At 33.7% G+C, this 18,878-nt stretch overlaps 2 protein-coding genes across 3 annotated transcripts in view; one reads left to right on the forward strand and one right to left on the reverse strand.

Moving 5' to 3' along the window:
• LOC140435270 (uncharacterized) overlaps positions 1–18,878 on the reverse strand; it is a 79,733-nt gene that overhangs the window by 9,631 nt on the left and 51,224 nt on the right. The window contains exon 2 of the mRNA XM_072524089.1: positions 18,191–18,464. Coding sequence (XP_072380190.1) covers positions 18,191–18,464 — 274 coding nt within the window. The remainder of the gene's footprint in view (positions 1–18,190; positions 18,465–18,878) is intronic.
• Positions 46–13,698, forward strand: LOC140435269 (uncharacterized). 2 transcript variants are annotated; one of them, XM_072524087.1, is made up of 8 exons: positions 46–175; positions 229–1,098; positions 2,338–2,510; positions 3,020–3,285; positions 3,571–3,802; positions 6,057–6,272; positions 11,727–11,898; positions 13,448–13,698. In XM_072524087.1, exons 1-8 carry the CDS (start codon positions 164–166, stop codon positions 13,622–13,624), a joined length of 2,118 nt encoding a protein of 705 aa, XP_072380188.1. In that variant the 5' UTR covers positions 46–163; the 3' UTR covers positions 13,625–13,698. The 2 variants fall into 2 exon arrangements, with proteins under 2 accessions (XP_072380188.1, XP_072380189.1); XM_072524088.1 differs by lacking the exon at positions 6,057–6,272.

Raw genomic sequence — 18,878 nt, forward strand, 5'->3', positions numbered from 1 at the left:
TAAAATATGTGCAGACCGTTTTAATAAAAATGACATAGTAACTGTTTTTCTAAAGATGTAGAGGCCATATTGAGATTAGATTTTAAATTGTTTATCATAATAACCGTATTCTTTTTAAATTTTTTTAACTAATAATAATAAATAAAAACAAAACAAATAAAGTATGGAATGTGAGGTATGTATAACATGTTAAATTTTTGTAACTTTATAAAATTCTTATAATTTTAGGGAGTTGTTACAAAAGTGGATCCGTATTATGGATATTTGGAACTGGATAAAAAATATAAAATACATCTTAGTATACTCAAAATATACGACATTAAAATTAAATTACCTCGTTTACATTCAAAAATAATCGCTACAAATTTACATATATCGTCATTAACTTGTGTAGCCTGCGAAAATTCGAAAATTAAAGGAGATTTAACTGTGGATTTCAAAGCCAATTCATTCACTCATTTAATAAAAAAATATAGCCTAGGTGTAGCTGATTTACTTATGATTGATCGTACATTAGAAATGTTGAAGAAATCGTTTATTTTTAAAAGTGATCAAGAACAAATTGAAATTTTGTTAGTATTACTAGAAACTGTGATAAAACCTGAATATAATGATAATGAATTGAACAGTCATATTTGTTTAAACAACTGGATATCGGACATTGACATAATTCCGATAAACAGATGTAAATATGTAGAAATAATTTCTGATAAGTATCATGATTTCCCTGTTTGGTCATTTGGAGTACATTATGGACTTAAAAAAAATAGTTTACTATTTGGCTTCTTATACGTAGATCCTCAATATGGGTTTTTAATGATGAAAGACAACTTGCACAAAATGGTATGCATTATAACAAACCAATCTGGAAGTACTGATAAGTTTGCAGATAGTTTTGTAATTTTAACAAAATATAAAGTAGTAACTGAAATATTTAAAGATTCTAGGGTGCCAAATTTGGAATATTTAATAGTTGATTTTAAAGACATTAATATTTTAAGTACTGAAAGCAAATCTAAGAAATTATATGGACAGATAGAGCCCAGCAGCGATGGTTTTAAAAATGCATGGGAGTTTGGCATATTGAGAAAAAGCACAGTAAGTTTTTTAAACATCTTTATTAATTTAGTTGTCTGTATCTTATTTCTTCTTTGTTTCAATAGGCCTTCCTAGTAAATCTCTTTTAACTTTGGGTAATCTTTTAATATCTGAATTGGAGCTATGTTCACTATTTGACGAAGATGAACTTTCATAATATCCGATGCCAGGTAAAATGGCTATACATTGTAAATTTGTCTGTGGGATTGTTTCTGTATTTGGAATTGTTGGTGTTTCATTTGATTGGTCACCTTGTCCACCTACTGTGGTTTGCCCTTGTTTTTTCTTGGCTTTTCTCTTTCTCTTAGTCATTTTGTATTGAAATAGAATATTATGAAACAAAATATGACACACTGTCAAAATTTTTATTAAAAAAAAGGAATAGGTGGCAAATGAAACAAAATTTGTTGTAGTATTTTTAGACAATGTTTCCAAATGTTCACAGTAGCAGACTTTATATTAAATACCATCTTAAACAAAGCTGTAGCTGCTTGTAGTTGAATTTTTTTTTTTTTTTTTAGTGGGGAGCGGATATAACAGAGTTTTTATAGTTTTTTGAGTTTTGAACCCTTAATTGCCTTTTTTTATTTTGAATCTTCTTTTCTATTTTTCCTTATATATTCTTTCATCATATCACACTATTTTTACCACCTTCAGAGAACTACATATCATATTTTTCTGCTACTTGATAGTAAACTAAACAAAAAAAATCTCAGTCTAGCTCTCTTTTTAAAATAGATCATGTGGCTATTTTAACAAAATACAAATTTGGATTGAGAGATATAATTCGAAGATTTTTAAATTCTATTTTTGGATAGAACATAGCTTTTTATAAGAGTAAAAAAACTTCTCTACCTTGCTTTTTCTTTGTTGAACAAACTGTAGACAATAAGTATTTTCTCTGTGGCCTTCACAGCTTTTTTAATGTATACACATTCTAATAGCAATTAAATATCCAGATGGGCTTGTTTGATCATCACATATTTTTATTCTTTCCAATAACAAAAAAATTTTGGTTCTTACCATTCATTTTACAGTAAAAAAGGAATGTGCTGTGTTGTGATTTTTTCTTAGCAAATATGATTTGTGGGACATCTTTTTAAATTATTTCAATATTAACGAGTTCTTCATTAAATAAGTTAATGAGGATGACAACTGTGAAATGAGGAGCCTTACTATACAAAAACTGTTTGATTTGCTTCCAATATACTTAAAAGAAACTGGATGAATTTATTTCAGGTATGTATAGGACAAAACAAAAATCCTGAAGCTTACTTACAAATTTCAGTGAGCAAGGAAAATGACAACAACATAAATGAAGTATTTTATCTAACACTACCTAGTGCATACATAAATATATTATTGTTTTTAAAAGAAGGTTTCAGGTACAGATTACACCACAACATTTCTATGTAAGTAGAATTATATATTAATATATATATATATATATATATATATATATATATATATATATATTTATATATATGTATGTGTGTGTGTGTGCGTGTGGCGTGTGTGAGAAAGTGAGTGTGTGTTATATAGAGGGTATTTTATTCACATAGACCGCACATTAGACATCTGTTAAAATAATCAGATCTCAAACGTATCGTACAGTTCCACCTAACCATTGCCTGTTTACATATCTATTGACAGCTCCAATCCTGCTTAGCTTTGTTTTGTTAAGATTGATCCAGTGTTATTTACATTATTTTGGTTTTTTAAAGAATGTATTTAAGCAAACAATGTTTTAGTTGTTTAATTAATTATAGCATTATAAATAGTGAACTATAAATTTTATAGATAATTAAATCATATACAGGTATGCTGGAATGCAAAATTTCAGATCATTATCAGAGAGTAGTCTAATATGCGGTTCATGTGACACATATTTCTATAAATGTATGTTAAATGACTTTTTAAGGAAAGAAATATATAACAGTGAACTCATGGTAGCAGGTACATATAAGAATTTTCTAATTGTTGAAAATAGTGCCTATTTCCAAGAACTAGGACCAACTGAAGTTGATTCGAAAAACCAAATATTAGAAGTACAAGATTGTAAGAAGTATATGTCAAAAACTTCAAATATGGTTTTATCATTTGAAGGTGTTGTACGAAATAGAGGTTTTGTTCAAAATTTCTCACAAACTAATAAAAGAACGTCACTGTATGGATTTTCAACACCAGGTAAGCAGTCTCTAAATTTGCGATTTAGTGTTTGTATTTAGCATTTTGTTCTTTATTTTCTTACTGATCAAGTAGCTATTCAGTTCTATCTTACAAGTGACACTTTACAGTCAGTCTCGTTATTTAATAGTAACACATCTTAGTTTTTCTGACAGTGAAATTAGTATTGATCTACATTAATAGTACCGCACCATTTTTTTATATTGCTCCCGGTTATAATATGGTGTTTCTATATACAAATACTTAATTGTTCTTTTTGTGTAGATTCTAACCTTTATTTTTTAGGTTCAGAAACTCATACCTTAATATTTGGATACCTAGAAAACCAAACCCAATCGAGTTTGGTAGTATATTTGAGTAACTGGATAAACCAGCTCATGCCTCTTGGTTTGATACCAGAAATGAGAGTCAGAGTAAACAACGTCAAACCTATGGCAACATATATGAAAAGCACTATATTTACTACAATAGAAATTTTGTCATACATGCCCCGTACTGAGTTTCATGCAGTAAACCTGTAAGTATAACATTGGAGTAGAATAGAGTAAATTTTTATTTGCATAAATTGTTTAACATAATTGAGCAAATAACGTCTACAGATTAAAATATATTAACATTACAAATTAAATATGCTGATCAGGGAAAATTTCGTTTAAAAGAAAAGTGTGTTTCTTGTTGAATGTCAGATGTTTCCTTTTGAATTTCAGATGGTAAACTATTGTAAAATTTAACAAACACATACAAAGGACTTCTCTCTGTTAGAGACAATCCGTGAAGTGGGAAATTCAAATTAAGGCTTCTTGTATTATATTCATGATTGGGAAGCAGGTGATAAAACAAAGTAAATTTTTTAAAAAGGAACATAATGCATTCAATTATATAGATGGCTTCTTCTTTAAGTGCCGTCTCTCGATCGGAGGTTGGATATCATCATGACCATCTTTACTCTATCTACTGCTGCTCTGAAGAGATCTATAGAACTGCATTTACACCAGTCTCTTAAATTCTTCAACCATGACACTCTCCTTATTCCTATACTCCTTCCTCCTCTTATCTTTCCCTGTATTATCAGCCTTAGCAGTTCATATCGCTGTCCCCTCATTACGTGTCCCAGATATTGTAACTTTTTATTTTTATTGTGTTTATTATTTCGCATTCTTTGCTAATATCTCTCAATACTTCCTTGTTAGTTTTCTTCTGTGTCCATTCTATTCTAAGCATCCTCCTGTAACACCACATTTCAAAGGACTGTAACTTATTTATGTGTTCTTGCTTTAATGTCCAGCTTTCAAGTCCATATTGCAGTATCGAAAACATGTAGCATCTCAATACTCTTACTCTCAGTTCTAATCTAAGGTCTTTGTTGCAGAGAATTGTTTTCATTTTTACAAAAGCCTTTCTTGCTATTTCTATCCTGGCTCTTATTTCGATTGTTTGATCATTATTGTCTGAAATCCAGGTTCCTAGGTATATCAACCTTTTCTATCGGTACATTTCCCAAATGTATATTTGTTGGTATTTGTTTTCTTTGTTATCATGTATTTGGTCTTTTTTATATTCATTTTTAGTCCATATTTTTCACAGAAACTGTTTTGTTTAGCAGTAATTGGAGTTGTTCAGCAGAGCTTGCCATAATCACGGTGTCATCTGCATATCTTATGTTGTTAATATAGATCTTCCGTTAATTATTATTCCTTAACTTTGAGATAGTAATGCTTCTTCAAAAATGGTTCCACTATATACATTAAATAGTAATGGGGACATAATACATCCCTGCCTAACTCCTCTCCTGATTTCAATTTCTGGACTGGGTTCGTTATCTATTACGATTTGTGCTCTTTGATTTCAGTAGAGGTTTGTTATTATTCGTAAGTCCTTATGGTCTATGTTTTTTGTCTTTACAATTTGGACTAATTTTTCATGTCTTACTTTGTCAAATGCTTTTTCAAAATCAATGTGACAAACATGCACATCAACATTCATATCATTACATCTTTGAGCTTACACATTAAAAGCAAATAACGCTTCTCTGGTTCCTAGTCCGTTTCTGAACCCAAACTGGCTATCATCTATTCCTTCTATATTCTTCCAGTTTTTTACTTATACGACCATGTATTATTTTCAGGAATAATTTGAGAATGTGACTTATTAGTAATATTGTTCTGTATTCACTGCAATATTTAGCGTTTGTATTTTTAGGGATAGCACAAAAGGTGGAGAGTAACCATTGTTTCGGTATGTGTCCTGTTTTGTATACTGAGTTAAATAAGTCTACTAAATGTCTAATGTATAAGGTTTCATCATTTATGCATTTTAAAGTTTTTATAGAGATTTGGTCTGGACCTACTGTTTTACCATTATTGCTGTTTTTAATGCCATTTTAATTTCCTCTTTTAATATCATTAAAACCATATCCTCTTCTACTTCTATCTCCATATGTTCTGTTCTATTGTCTTTGAACAGTTCATTGATGTATTCTGTCCATCTCTTTATGGACATTCCCGGTTTTCTTGTTCTATTGTTGTGAGTTAATTCTTTAATTTTTTATGTGTGTTAAAACTATCATGTCTTTTCTGCTATTCTTCTATTTCTGCGCATTGTTCTTTTAACCATTGTTCTTTCTGTTTCTTAATTCTTTTTAGATGGTTAAGAAAGTGAATTTATTGAGTGATTTGAATCGACCTCTTCAGGATTGTCTCGCCTTTAGTCCTAAGATCACCCGGAGTGCAAAAAGTGCGGAAGAAATAATTGCATCATTATATTATTTGTAGATATGGATTATTTGAAGGCGATTGGGGTTCACCGTATTTCCTTAGTAAAGGCAACAGCGTACCTCATGGAGTAATTGTATGGTCGAAAGTTTTTAATGTACACATTCTTCAAGTAGACATGACTAACAGTTGCAACGGTTGTAACCGTCTTATAGAAATTTCCGGAGCTTGTGCTTATTGCAAAAGTGAATTGAGAAGCTTCAAATTTAATCTTATGTAAGTACGAAATATTTTTGCCTGTGATACTAATACTGTAGTGATGTATTTTTGATAAATATTCAAGAGCTACAGTTCGAATTTCTAAAATAATAATAGTCTAGGTAGCATCTGAACTTAGCTATCTACTATATTTATTTATTTATTTATTTATTTATTTATTTATTAACGGATATACCATTTACATTGGAACAAAATATAATATATAAAATTTTTCAAAGTAAGCATAACATTGGAAAATAATTAGTAAAGTTTAACAAAAACTAATAATTAACTTGAATACAAACTAAAAATAATAGAGAAGAGACTGAGACAAGAAGTAGAAATGGTATTGGGAGAAGAACAAATGGCATTTAGACCGGGAAGACAGACAAATGACAACATATATATCATTAGAAACCTAATAGAAAGAAGCATAGATACGGGGAAAAAACTAGTATTAAGCATTCATAGACCTAAGAGCAGCATTTGACACGATAGAAAGACATATTATAGGGAAATGCTTGAGGAAAATAAACGTACCTAATGCATTGATAAAAATTATAGAAAGTACTTACAAAGAGGTAAAAGAAGGGTACAAATAACAGGGGAAAGATCGGAAGCATTTAATTGGAAGAGAGGTATTAAACAAGGAGATAGTCTCAGCCCTTTGCTATTCATAATAGTAATGAACGAATTGATAAGAAACACTAGAGTCAGAACTAATCAACTAAAGACAATAATAGGTTACCGTAGATTACAACCGGTAACAATAGAGTCCTTAATGTATGCAGACGACATAGTACTAATAGCAGATTCCGAGAATAAAATGCAGAAAATAATGGATATATGGGTAGAACAAATAGAAGAACTTAAAATGGAGATAAACAAACAGCAAAGGAGATAAGGAAGATAATCATATAAAGATAAAATGTAAAAACTCAGAATTGGAAATAGTAACAACTTACGAATACCTGGGAAGTATAATAACTAATGATGGAAAAATAGACTGGGAAATAACAAATAGAGCAAAGAAATCAAACAAGTTATATTATGCGTTAGCCCCAATAATGGGAAAAAGAGAACTTGCACGAGAAACAAGAATAAAAATATATAACACAATAGTGATACCGACTGTGCTCTATGCAAGTGAAAACTGGACAATTCTGGAAAAACATAAGAGCAGGATAAACGCAATGGAGATGAGACATCTAAGAAGGATAGTTGGAAAGACAAAATGGGATAGATTAAGCAACGAGACTATTAGGAGAATGGCCAACCAGGAACCGATAATGAACAAAATAGCAAAGAGACAAATGAACTGGTATGGACATCTGATGAGGATGCAATCCAATAGAATAACAAGAAAAATTTATGAAGCAAAAAACATCGGAAAACGAAAAAGAGGCAGACCAAGAAAAAAATGGATACAGCAAGTAGTAGAGGCGGGAAAACTTAAACAAAAATCACTCGAGGAATTGAAAATAATGGCAGGAAACAGAAAAGAATGGAAGAGGTGGGTAAATGTAAATTAAAATAGCTAGCCCAAATCCGACACCCTATTAGGCTAAAAGGAAGGGGAGAAAGAAAGACAGAAAGAATACAAGCTAATATCACACAAATAGCAGTCTCTTTATCAGATTTTTAAATTGTTCTAAGGACTGGAAAAATAAGTCCAGAACACTTTGGCACCTATTATATAGTCTCACCATATGATTAAGATGCTTGAAGTATTCATAATTAAATTAATGAAATGGTAGATGAAAGAACGAAGTATGCCTAGTTACATGAAGAGTGTTAAGACCTAATCGATTTAAAAGTTCAAGACAATTTATCAAATTATTAGCAATTTTGTAAAGGAATATTAGGCAACAATAATCTTTTCGCCGATTCATAGAAACCATTTTCAAGTGATCAGCTATCATACTATAACTGTATGGGACAGAGAGGTCATGAAAAGCACTACAGTAATGATGGTGTTTAACAAATTTATGCTTGTCTATAGATGTTAATATAATATCTATCAATACAACTATTGCGTATTCTAGTCTGGAGCGAATGAGACTATTAAAAAGAATTGGTAAAAAAACATGAAAATTGAGAAGTGTTTCTAGTTATAAACCCTAATTGTTTAAATGCACTGTTTACTGTGACCTCTAGATGCTTACGAAATGTTAATTTACAATCAAAATAAACACCTAAATCCTTAACGGAGTCCTGCCTAGACAGCTGAGTGTTACCAATGCTATAATCGTAATTTAAAATTGTTTGCTTCCTGTGAAAAGTAATAACACAACACTTATCAATGTTCAATTTTAATTCATTTAGTTTGCACCAATCGCTAAATCTGCTGAGATCCTATTGTAGCTGAATTTGATCATACTGACAAGTAATGACTTTATAAATTTTTTTATCGTCAGCAAAGTTGAGAAATTTTGAATACTTAATGACTTTCTCAACATCGTTAACAAAGAGGACAAAAAGTAGAGGACCACAATGTGACTCCTGTGGTACTCCAGAGAGGACGTCAACAGGACTCTGGGTGTTACCCACAAGAAAACTATCATACCAATCAAGCCATTTGCCAGCTATACCAATGGCTCCTAATTTACTGATAAAATAACGATGATTTACTTTATCGAATGTCTTTGAGAAGTCAGTATAGATGCTGTTGGGGTATTATATTATTTGTTAGTTTTGATAAGTGAGAAGTCACTAGCTTGTCGAGAAGTTTTGGGATTGCTGACTGTATACAAATTCCTCGGTATTTTTCAATATCTTCCCTTTTACCTGACTTAAAAATGGGTACAATATAACTGTTCTTCCAGAAAGAAGGGAACTCACTAGTCATAAGAGATAAATTATAAATTATAACCACGTTGTTTTAATCTAAACATTTGACCATAAAAACTAATGTATTAAAAACCCGCACGTTTTAGCAATAATTCAATGTTTTTCATGGTATTTTTTTGATTAATTTTTTTTACTGTATAAAATACAATAGGTATATTAGTTTTTAAAAGCTTGCATTGTATTTTCAATCTAATTTGCAAAAAACCATCTAATTACTATTATTTATGTCAACAAATTATTTTAAAACACTAACGAATTTTTTTAATAGAATAATTAGCTAACCATATGAGGAGTCAGGTGGGAAAACAATAGCAGTCTGCTAAAACAGTTTTCAATGGAAATCGAAATTTAATGTTTCAAATTAAAAGAAATTGTTTTAACTCAACCGTAGGAATCGGTTAATTTTTTTTTTGTGGTACGTTGACGTGTTTACAGAGGAAAAATCAAAAGAAGACAAAAAATATTTTATTTGCGAAATACAAAAAATTGAGTGTGCCGGCATGGACCATGAACGTTCTTCCCCGATACCTTCAAGCTTCTGCCTCACAAAATGTTTCTTCCTCCGAACTTCCCTCCTGTTCAGTACCTTGTAAATCATTGTAGAACTTCCTAGTGTTTACATTTTCCAAATATTTGGTCAAGTGGGGTAGATCTTGTAACTTAGCAGCTTGACCGGAAGTGTACCGTTGTAAAAAGATTCGGGATGATTGTGGCTAGTAACTTCCGGAGTTGTGATATTATGAGCTTTCCTTAAATTTCTTTAACTTTGCATTCAAACAGCGATCCTGCAAATAACCTAGAATAGGTATGAATTGAGAGTTAATTTTCCTGATTTCCAACACTCGAATAGGTCTCCTAGGCATTGAGTATTTCTTGGGATACTTGTTGGAGAAATGCTTAGTCAAATTCAGAAATTTGATATCTTTCCCACAGTCCACCACTTGGAACGGTTTGAGTTTTACTCTGCTGTTGCGGAGGACTTCTCTAAAATCATCCGGAGTTTCCGTATAAGCTTTATCATTAATTAAAGGTCGCACTCTAGATAGTAATGTCCTCTGATGGGAAAATTTGTAATAAAAGGACTGTAAATGTTTTCCCTTTTACTCCGTACCATCCGAAAGTAATATGTATTCATTACTAGAAAACTCAATTTCGACCAAAAGAGGACTACGATTGTTTTCCCTCTTACTGCCATATATGATCAACTCGTACTTTTATTTTTACACTTCTTCAAAGTAGTCTGTCACTTGTTTCTGCTTATTTGAGTGGAAAAGTGTTTCCTTATTCTACATTCCACTTTACGCAGCATTAGTTTTTCAGCGAGTAGCGCGTCGTCCTGGTCCTCTAGGTATTCTAGAAGTTCATTCACGTGACGAAAAGGCCGCTTCGTGAGTCACTAATCCACTAGGTACAAGCTCCTCTTCTTCATCACTTTCCTCGTTTTCTCCTCGACATTTTCTTAGAGTGTCTTCATCATTAAATGCTCAAATTCCTAGTCGGTAGCGTCATAGTCTAACCACTCTTTCAGGTTTGCTGCGTCCACATTCTCTCCCCCCAGGAACTGAGTTCATTAAACTTGTAAGGACAGGCAGTTCATTTGCATCTTCTTCAACTGCTAGTTTCGATATTTGGTAACAGTTTTCTCCATGACTTCACAATTGTTGAAGACTTTACAGACTTCTACGCTGATGCAATTTCGAGAGTCGAGAATAGTGAATGACTTTCAAACCTTTTTAAAGTCATCATCATCATCATCATCATTCAATCTTCGATTATCCACTGCTGGACATAGATCTCCCTCATAATTTTCCATCTATTTCGATCTTGTGCCTCTTGCATCCAATTCCTATGACAACGTTTTAGATCGTCAGTCCAACGTGTTGGTGGACGACCTCTACTTCGGTAGGCATCATCTCTTGGTCTCCATTCCAGTATCCGCTTGGTCCATCTATTGTCTGTCATTCGAGCCACGTGACCTGCCCAGTTCCAATTTAGTGTTGCTACTCTCTCTACTGCATCAGCCACTCCTGTTCTTTGTCGTAGCTGGCGATTTGGGATCTTGTCTCGTAGTGAAACGCCCAACATAGCACGCTCCATCGCCCTTTAAAGTCATATCTTTCTTCAATTTTTGAACGAAGTAACTTTGTTCTGTGGTTTCTCTTCTTAGACGCAATGACGCTTTGGTCCATAGGTTGAACTAACGCAGTCGTGTTTGGGGGCAAAAATTTAGTTAGCAGACTTAAGCATATGCGTTTTAGGATGTGAGGGGGCGTTGTCAATCAACAACACGGCTTTTTGTGTCAAATTGTTTGCTTTTAAATGTTTTTTGACTTCTGGTACAAATTTATCTTCAAACCATTCTTGAAATGTTTTTTATCGATCCCCCCTTTCCTTTGGTTGAAGCAATCAACAGGTAGTTTTTCTGCTCTAGTACCCTTAAAAGATCTAGGTTTTTTTGCCTTGTTAATCACCGTCAACTTCAGTTTGTGATTCTTGTAGCGTTGCTGTAAGACATAATCGTGTCGTGGATTTGTGACCTTCTGTTTTACCTTCACTGGCAAAAGCTAGCATCCAGTTGAAAAAACTGAAGAAATTGTTTATACTTAGTATTAATTTTTTTAGCATGCATGTGACTGATTTATACGGTTTGAGCAAGATAATAGTAAAAGATCCACAGTTCCTGAGAATTATACTGGATTTATCGAAACCGCAGTTTGTTCACTGGTTCGAGGCGTTCCAAAACGTCGGTCAATTCTCATTTAATATCCACAATAAAGAAAACCAGTTCGATAAGGTAAGTTTCAATATTTAAGACATTTATAAACATATACATTTGTATCTTTAGCAGGATATGTTGCATAATATCATTATCAAATTATTTTATTACATACGTAGTTTCCTTTTTGTTGATGTTAACTTCCTTATAGAATGCTCTGAATTCTTTATATAGTCGTCTTCATCGAACGCAAATGTTCAATTTAATCTATTACTGGGTCAGTGTCTTGGATGTATTGTTTTGTTGAGGTTTGATTGACCAACAGCATCAACGTCATTGGTGCTACAGCCCTATAAAAGAGCCTCGACCTTCCCAAGTCTATTACGCCAGTCAGTTCTATCCATTGCCAACTGTTGCCAGTTTGCTGCGCCTATTTGTCTACAATCCTCATCTACACCATCCCTCCATCTGAGTTTTGGCCTACCCCTACTTCTACTTCTCACAGGTTGCGACATAAGGATTCTTCTAGGAGGGTTGTTCTGCTGTTATCTTGCCAGATGTCCTGCCCATCTTAGTCTTCCTATTTTTATAAAGGATACTACGTCTTTACCACCAAATATATGTTTATACCAGGTTATTGGTACCCAACCAGAACATCAGTATTGGTGGAAAAGAAATAGAACTCGTAGATAGATATAAATACCTGGGACATGAAATTATGATTGGCAGGGATAACCAGATTCATGAACTGAAGAGAAGAATCGGCCTTGGGTGGGCAGCATTTGGAAAACTGAGAGAAACTTTTAAAAGTGAGCTGCCCACATGCCTAAAGAGAAAGGTATTTGATCAGTGCGTCCTCCCAGTCTTGACGTACGGAGCAGAAACACTTACCTTAACAAAAGCAGCAGCTACCAAACTGAGAGTCACGCAGAGAAGAATGTAGCGGTCCATGTTAGGAATAACTCTGCGAGACAGAATAACCAACGAAGACATCAGGAGAAGAACCGGAGTTACTGACATCATCGAGAAGATAGCCAGACTAAAATGGAGATGGGCAGGACACATAGCCAGAATGACAGATGGGCGATGGACAAAGAGGTTATTGGAATGGAGGCCAAGGGAAGACAAGAGAAGCGTCGGTCGACCACCTACAAGATGGACTGACGATTTAAGAAGACTCGATAAAAACTGGATGAGAGCGGCGCAAGATAGACGGGGTTGGAAACATGAGGAAGAGGCCTATGTTCAGCAGTGGACTCTTGAGGCTGGATGATGATGATATGTTTATATCTGTGATATATCTCGTAGTTGTACCTCCTTCTCCAAACACCATTTTCACAGATGCCACCGAATATTCTTCCCAGGATTATTCGTTCAAATATAAGCAGGAGATTTTCATCTGCCTTGGAAATGGTCCATGTCTCCGACCCATATGTCAACACTGGTTGCATAAGGGTTTGATTGACCAACAACAACAACAAAATTATGTAAGATTCTTTGTTCCCTCTAAGGGAGAGGTTCGTGCATACTTACACAATTATACACTCTCTAGTTAAAATATTTTAGGAAATTATACTTTCTACAACATATTTAATGCGTAATTTTCACGATATTCATATTTTTGTAGATGTTTGATACTAATAATTTCAAGAATATGCTCACTGGGTTTTTCATTACGTTTAACAAATCTCTGTTTGATGGACTGGAATTAAAATGCAGAAAGATGTTCCAAAATGTTACCAAAAATGCTAAAGGGTTCGTAAGTAATCCGTTATGGTTCTACCTAGACGGAAGAAAGAGTTGAATAATTTTATATCTTACCTTTTTATTTATACTTTTATATGGTTATTTATTGATTATTAATAAATTGTTAAAATGTTCAAATTGATTTTATTTTTCCGACAACTTTTGCTACAAGTCAGCAACCAATTTTAATTTCAAAATTCCAGACCTATCGCTACCATCCGTTTCTATAAAACAAGGATTATCCGCAAAGCCATTGAGATCAAAAAACGCCCTTATTGTCTCGATGACATATCGGAGAAGTACTCGCACCACCTTCCACCTTCCACCTAAGCAGCAGTCCATTATCGACGATATAAAAGTACAGTATCATAATTGAAGTGGCCGAAATAGAATGAATAGTGAAGTATGTACTCTACTAATAAAGTGGGGCTCTCAGACCCCGGAAGTCTAGACGCAGACTCCAGAGAAGGAGTCAAAAGCTGAATTTAGCAAAATTAGATGCTTGGAGAGAAAGAACATATAACAAATAAACAGCACTATTATAAAATAAATGAAGCAACAAAAAGAATAATTGAAAAAAAAATTAATTATACAGAAAATGGCTGACTACAAACAATGATGAAGTTTATAAAGAATATAGAGAAAAAGATAGAGAAGTCAAAAAATAAATAACACAACAAAAGAATGAAGAATGGGAAAGAACCTGCTTAAATATTAAAACATACATATATATATATATATATATATATATATATATATATATATATATATATATATATATATATATATATATATATATAACTACAAAGAGGTACAACTACGAGATATATCACATACAAGAACTTCGGAGTGATAGAAAGTACTGAGAGGATTGAAACAAAACTCAAAAGAAAAAATTAAATTGGGAAATATACAGGATAAAGAATGGATGGACTATTACAAAGAAATGTTAACAGAACAAAGACCACAATCCACTGGAAAATAAAACAGGCGAAGACTAAACAGATCTCCACAACAAGAAATAGAAATAACAGATAGGGAAATAAAAACGGCCATAAAAGCAATCAAAAATAAGAAAGCACCTGGATCTGGAGGCATCTCACCTGAGCTTATAAAGTACGGCTCAAAAAAATTATACCGGATGCCAGAAAGCCATAAATGGAGAACAGCTCTCAAAGAAATTGACGGAGGCATATATGACATCTTTATTTAAGAAAGGAGATTAAAAACGATGCGAAAACTACAGAGGAATAAGCGTAATATCATCAAGAGGAAGATACTGTGAGAAAAGATAGAGCAAGCAATAAAAGGCAAAATCGAAGAGGATCAGGCAGGAAGATCATGCATAGACCACATATACACACTGGAACAACTGTTGGAAAAGAAAAAAGCAAAAATGGAGATATTCATTTGACATTTGTGGACCTGAGAAGGCGTGTGACTCTGTACCAAGGTCAGAACTATGGGAGGCAATGTACAAATTAGAAATACAGACGGAATTCATAGAAACTATAAAAGCTCTGTATAAAGAAAATAAAGTGTCCATTAAAATGGGAACAAGAATCATAGGAGGCTTCACCACAACAAAAGGGCTCCTGCAGGGTTGTTCTACATCTCCAACCCTATTCAAAATATACTTAGAGAAAGCCTTGACTACATGGAAAAGAAAATGCAAATGCATTTTACGGTACGAAAGGAATACCTATATACGTTAAGCTTTGCAGACGATCAAGTAGTGATTGCACAAGACCAAGAAGACCTAAGTTATATGATGAAGAAATTACAAGAAGAATATACTAAGGGTGGCCTAGATATTAACCTCGCGAAAACAGAGTACCTATCTACAAGTGAAGAAGAAGAACAGAGAAAGAAATTGAGCAAATATTAGGACAAACAAGAACAGCAATCCGACAACTTAACTCAGTATGGTGGGATAGATACCTAAATATGAAGACAAAAACACAGATTCATAAACCATTAGTGCGAAGTATTATGACATATGGGGCTGAAAATTGGATTATAAACAAGAAAAATAGCAGTAAGATAGTAGCAACAGAGATGGAATACCTGTAAAGATGCTGCGGAGTAACAAAAATGGATAGGAGAAGTAATGACAAAATAAAGCAAAGAACATCAATAGAAACAGATATACTAACATATATAGAACAAAAAAGACTAAAGTGGTATGGACATGTAAGAAGAACTAGCGCCAGCAGATGGATAAAGAGAATAACCGAATGGAGCCCCATAGGAAGGAGGAAAAGAGGACGACCCCGAAGATCCTCGAGGAACTATGAAGTAGACGACGCCATGAGTAAGACAGGCCTAAACGATGTAGAATGGGACAACAGAGAGATGGAAATACCGACTGCTAGAACGTAAGATTGAGGACCAGAGAGGCTATGGACGCAGACGTATATCCTGGCTGGCTAATTTTAGGAAATGGACTGGTATAACGTTAACTGATCTATTTCGAGCTGCTGTGAATAGAATTAGATGGGTCAACCTTTAGAAGAAGAAATATTACAATAGCGGCTTCCAGACAAGATTGTCGGATAAATAACTTCTAATTTCTGCGTGAATCGAATGTGGAGGAATGAACTACTTTTGGATTTTTAGATTGCTTATCTCACCTGAATAGCTAGAGAAAGGATAATATAAAACGAAAGAAATGTATAAAAAGATCGGCGATATCCGAAAAAGGTTCTTGAAAGGCTTATGAGAAACTGGAAGAAGTAAACTCCTAATTCTATATTATATTCGATCATTTTTAATACGAACACAACCTACATGTGGAAAAGCATGTCGCAAATCACCCATCATTGGCAAACACCTTGTTAATGAATAAATTCAAAGTTCGAACAGAAATAGATTTGATCTACATGTTGTTGGCATTTAGTCAGCTGATGTACAACCATAAATATTTTATATTAATTTGAATTTCAATGAGGTTCATTGAGCTAAAAAAAGCTTGCGATATGTTTCGTTATAATTGCTACAAGGGTTATATTATTTATAGGTATAGAAGAAAATATAATAGTATGGTTACGTCATTTTATTATTAGATTAGATGTTAACAAGTTTTTTCTTCCCAAAAAAAGCAGTTTGCGCTTGAAATATTTTAAACTCATGTCATATATGGAATTAATGGTCCTCTTTTTAATATGTATGTTACAATTTGAATAATAAATGAAGTATCTATTGATGTGTTGGTTTTAACTATACTTTGGTTCCATATTATGTATTCTCCATTGAAATTGATACATCCAGAAATGGTACTGAATTTTTTCCATGGTCGAATTTGATGCTTGAGATCATCAAGGATTTGTCTGATACTAGAATCATCATTGGAACAAAAAACCAATAGGATACAAGAAAACAATTAAAAAAACATCGAAGCGAAAATTGGGACAACTATATATCCAGCAACTAAACCCAAATAAATCTGCGTTCTAGAAACTATTTTAAATACTAAGAAAAGATAAAAAAACAATTCCACCAATTCTCGCGAATATGTTGATACGGCGATTTCCTGTCACCTCAGCCAGTTGGTCTGTGCCATTTTAACTGACAAGAACCACGTGTTCAAGTCGAGCAAAGAAACATGCTGCTCTTTAAGTATTAAATTTTTATCTAATGTCATCGACCTAGAGTCACATTAGAATTTAAATTTGGAACAATGTAAAACCATATATTGATGTCACAGCTACAATTTTAGTGTTAACTTCAATTACAAAAGAAGGCACTGAGGATGATCTGATCTAGATCAAAAACGTCACGTTATTCTACTGTATAAATTTTGACGACACTTTTTAAAAGAAAAGAGCTCTATGAGAGAGGAGGCCCAAACCTTACTGTGGCCGAGAGAAGATAGGAAAGGGAAAGGTCAATTAAAAGATGGCAAGAAAAATGGAACAACACGGAGGATGTGGCACAGTGGACGAAAATGCTGATCCCGAATATAAGAGATTGGGTGGACTGTGGCCACAGGCAACTGGATTATTTCCTGACGCAGGTGCTTACAGGACACGGATGTTTTAGGGCCTACCTCTCTAGGTTCAGAAAGGCTGATACAGATGAATGCCTATACTGTGGATACTCGGATACTGTGACACATACGATGTTAGATTGCAGCAGATGGATAGTGGAAAGGAACTGAATGGAGAGAGACAATTGTGAATTTTGTTACAGTGAGAGAAATGATCGAGAGAATGATTGAACATAAATCAGGTTAGACTAACATACACAGCTATATCCGTGCAGTGATCAAGAAAAAGGAAGAGGAAGAAACACAGCTGGAGCAACGGCAAGGGTAAGAGTGAAAGATGCTGAAAGTTGAAGCTAGAGAAGTGGGTCACACTGTATGAGTTAGAAAGGCGTGAGTCAGACTGTTAGGAAGGAGGAAATGCCCGTCTGGGAATGATGCCGTACTAGGAGCGATAAGGGTCTTCTACGCGCTACGTGTTCTAAACCTAGTTATAATGCTATGATATTTTCTAGATGGTATGAAAGTATCCTGGTTTTGTTTACATTTTCCAGAATGGTTTTTATCCATTCTTATATCAAAAAAAATACTTAAGTTTATAGATCTATAGAATCTAATCAAATTAAACCTTATTCTTACCCGTCATTACACTGTATCCAATGACAATATGCCACGTAGCAGTGCCGAAACTCGAAATGATCATACCGGTGCCTACACAACCGATACCAATTAAAGTAAAAGTCCTAATTTCCAATATTTTTAATAAAGGTCCCACTATTAATCCCGCAAAGTTCGTCACTACTACACTTAAAGCTAAAACTAGGGTTATGCCGGTGGCATGGCCACCACCGATTTCTTTTAAGTACTCTCCGAATATCAAACCGAAGTTGGCAAACATGGCTTGGTTCACCATCTGAAACAAAAGAAAATAATCGATTAGTGTATATTTAATAACGTATACAACTTTAAGATGACTAATGAGTTCAAAAGACCATATCATCGGCTGTATGCGATAGTGGCTTAACTCAAAAATTGACAAAATTGAGTTTGAGTTTGACGTCACTAGAAGGCTTGAAAAAGCCTTATTTATGACCTGCAAAACTGGCACAATAATAATAGCAAAAATGTCCGCTAGACGTCACTAGTGTCGCTATGACATGACGGTTGAGATAAATTGTTTCTTGCAGTACTGGCCCTTTTTAGTTGTGCAGTAGAAGTGGAACCCTGTCGATATCAAGTTTATATGCAATACCGACACTTTTAAGTTGTGCCACTATAGCAGACAATTTTAGATATTTTCAACCTGTATCAGTGAGAATTTTGGAGT

The sequence above is a fragment of the Diabrotica undecimpunctata genome, chromosome 2 (assembly GCF_040954645.1).
Source record: "Diabrotica undecimpunctata isolate CICGRU chromosome 2, icDiaUnde3, whole genome shotgun sequence".
NCBI lineage: Eukaryota > Metazoa > Arthropoda > Insecta > Coleoptera > Chrysomelidae > Diabrotica > Diabrotica undecimpunctata.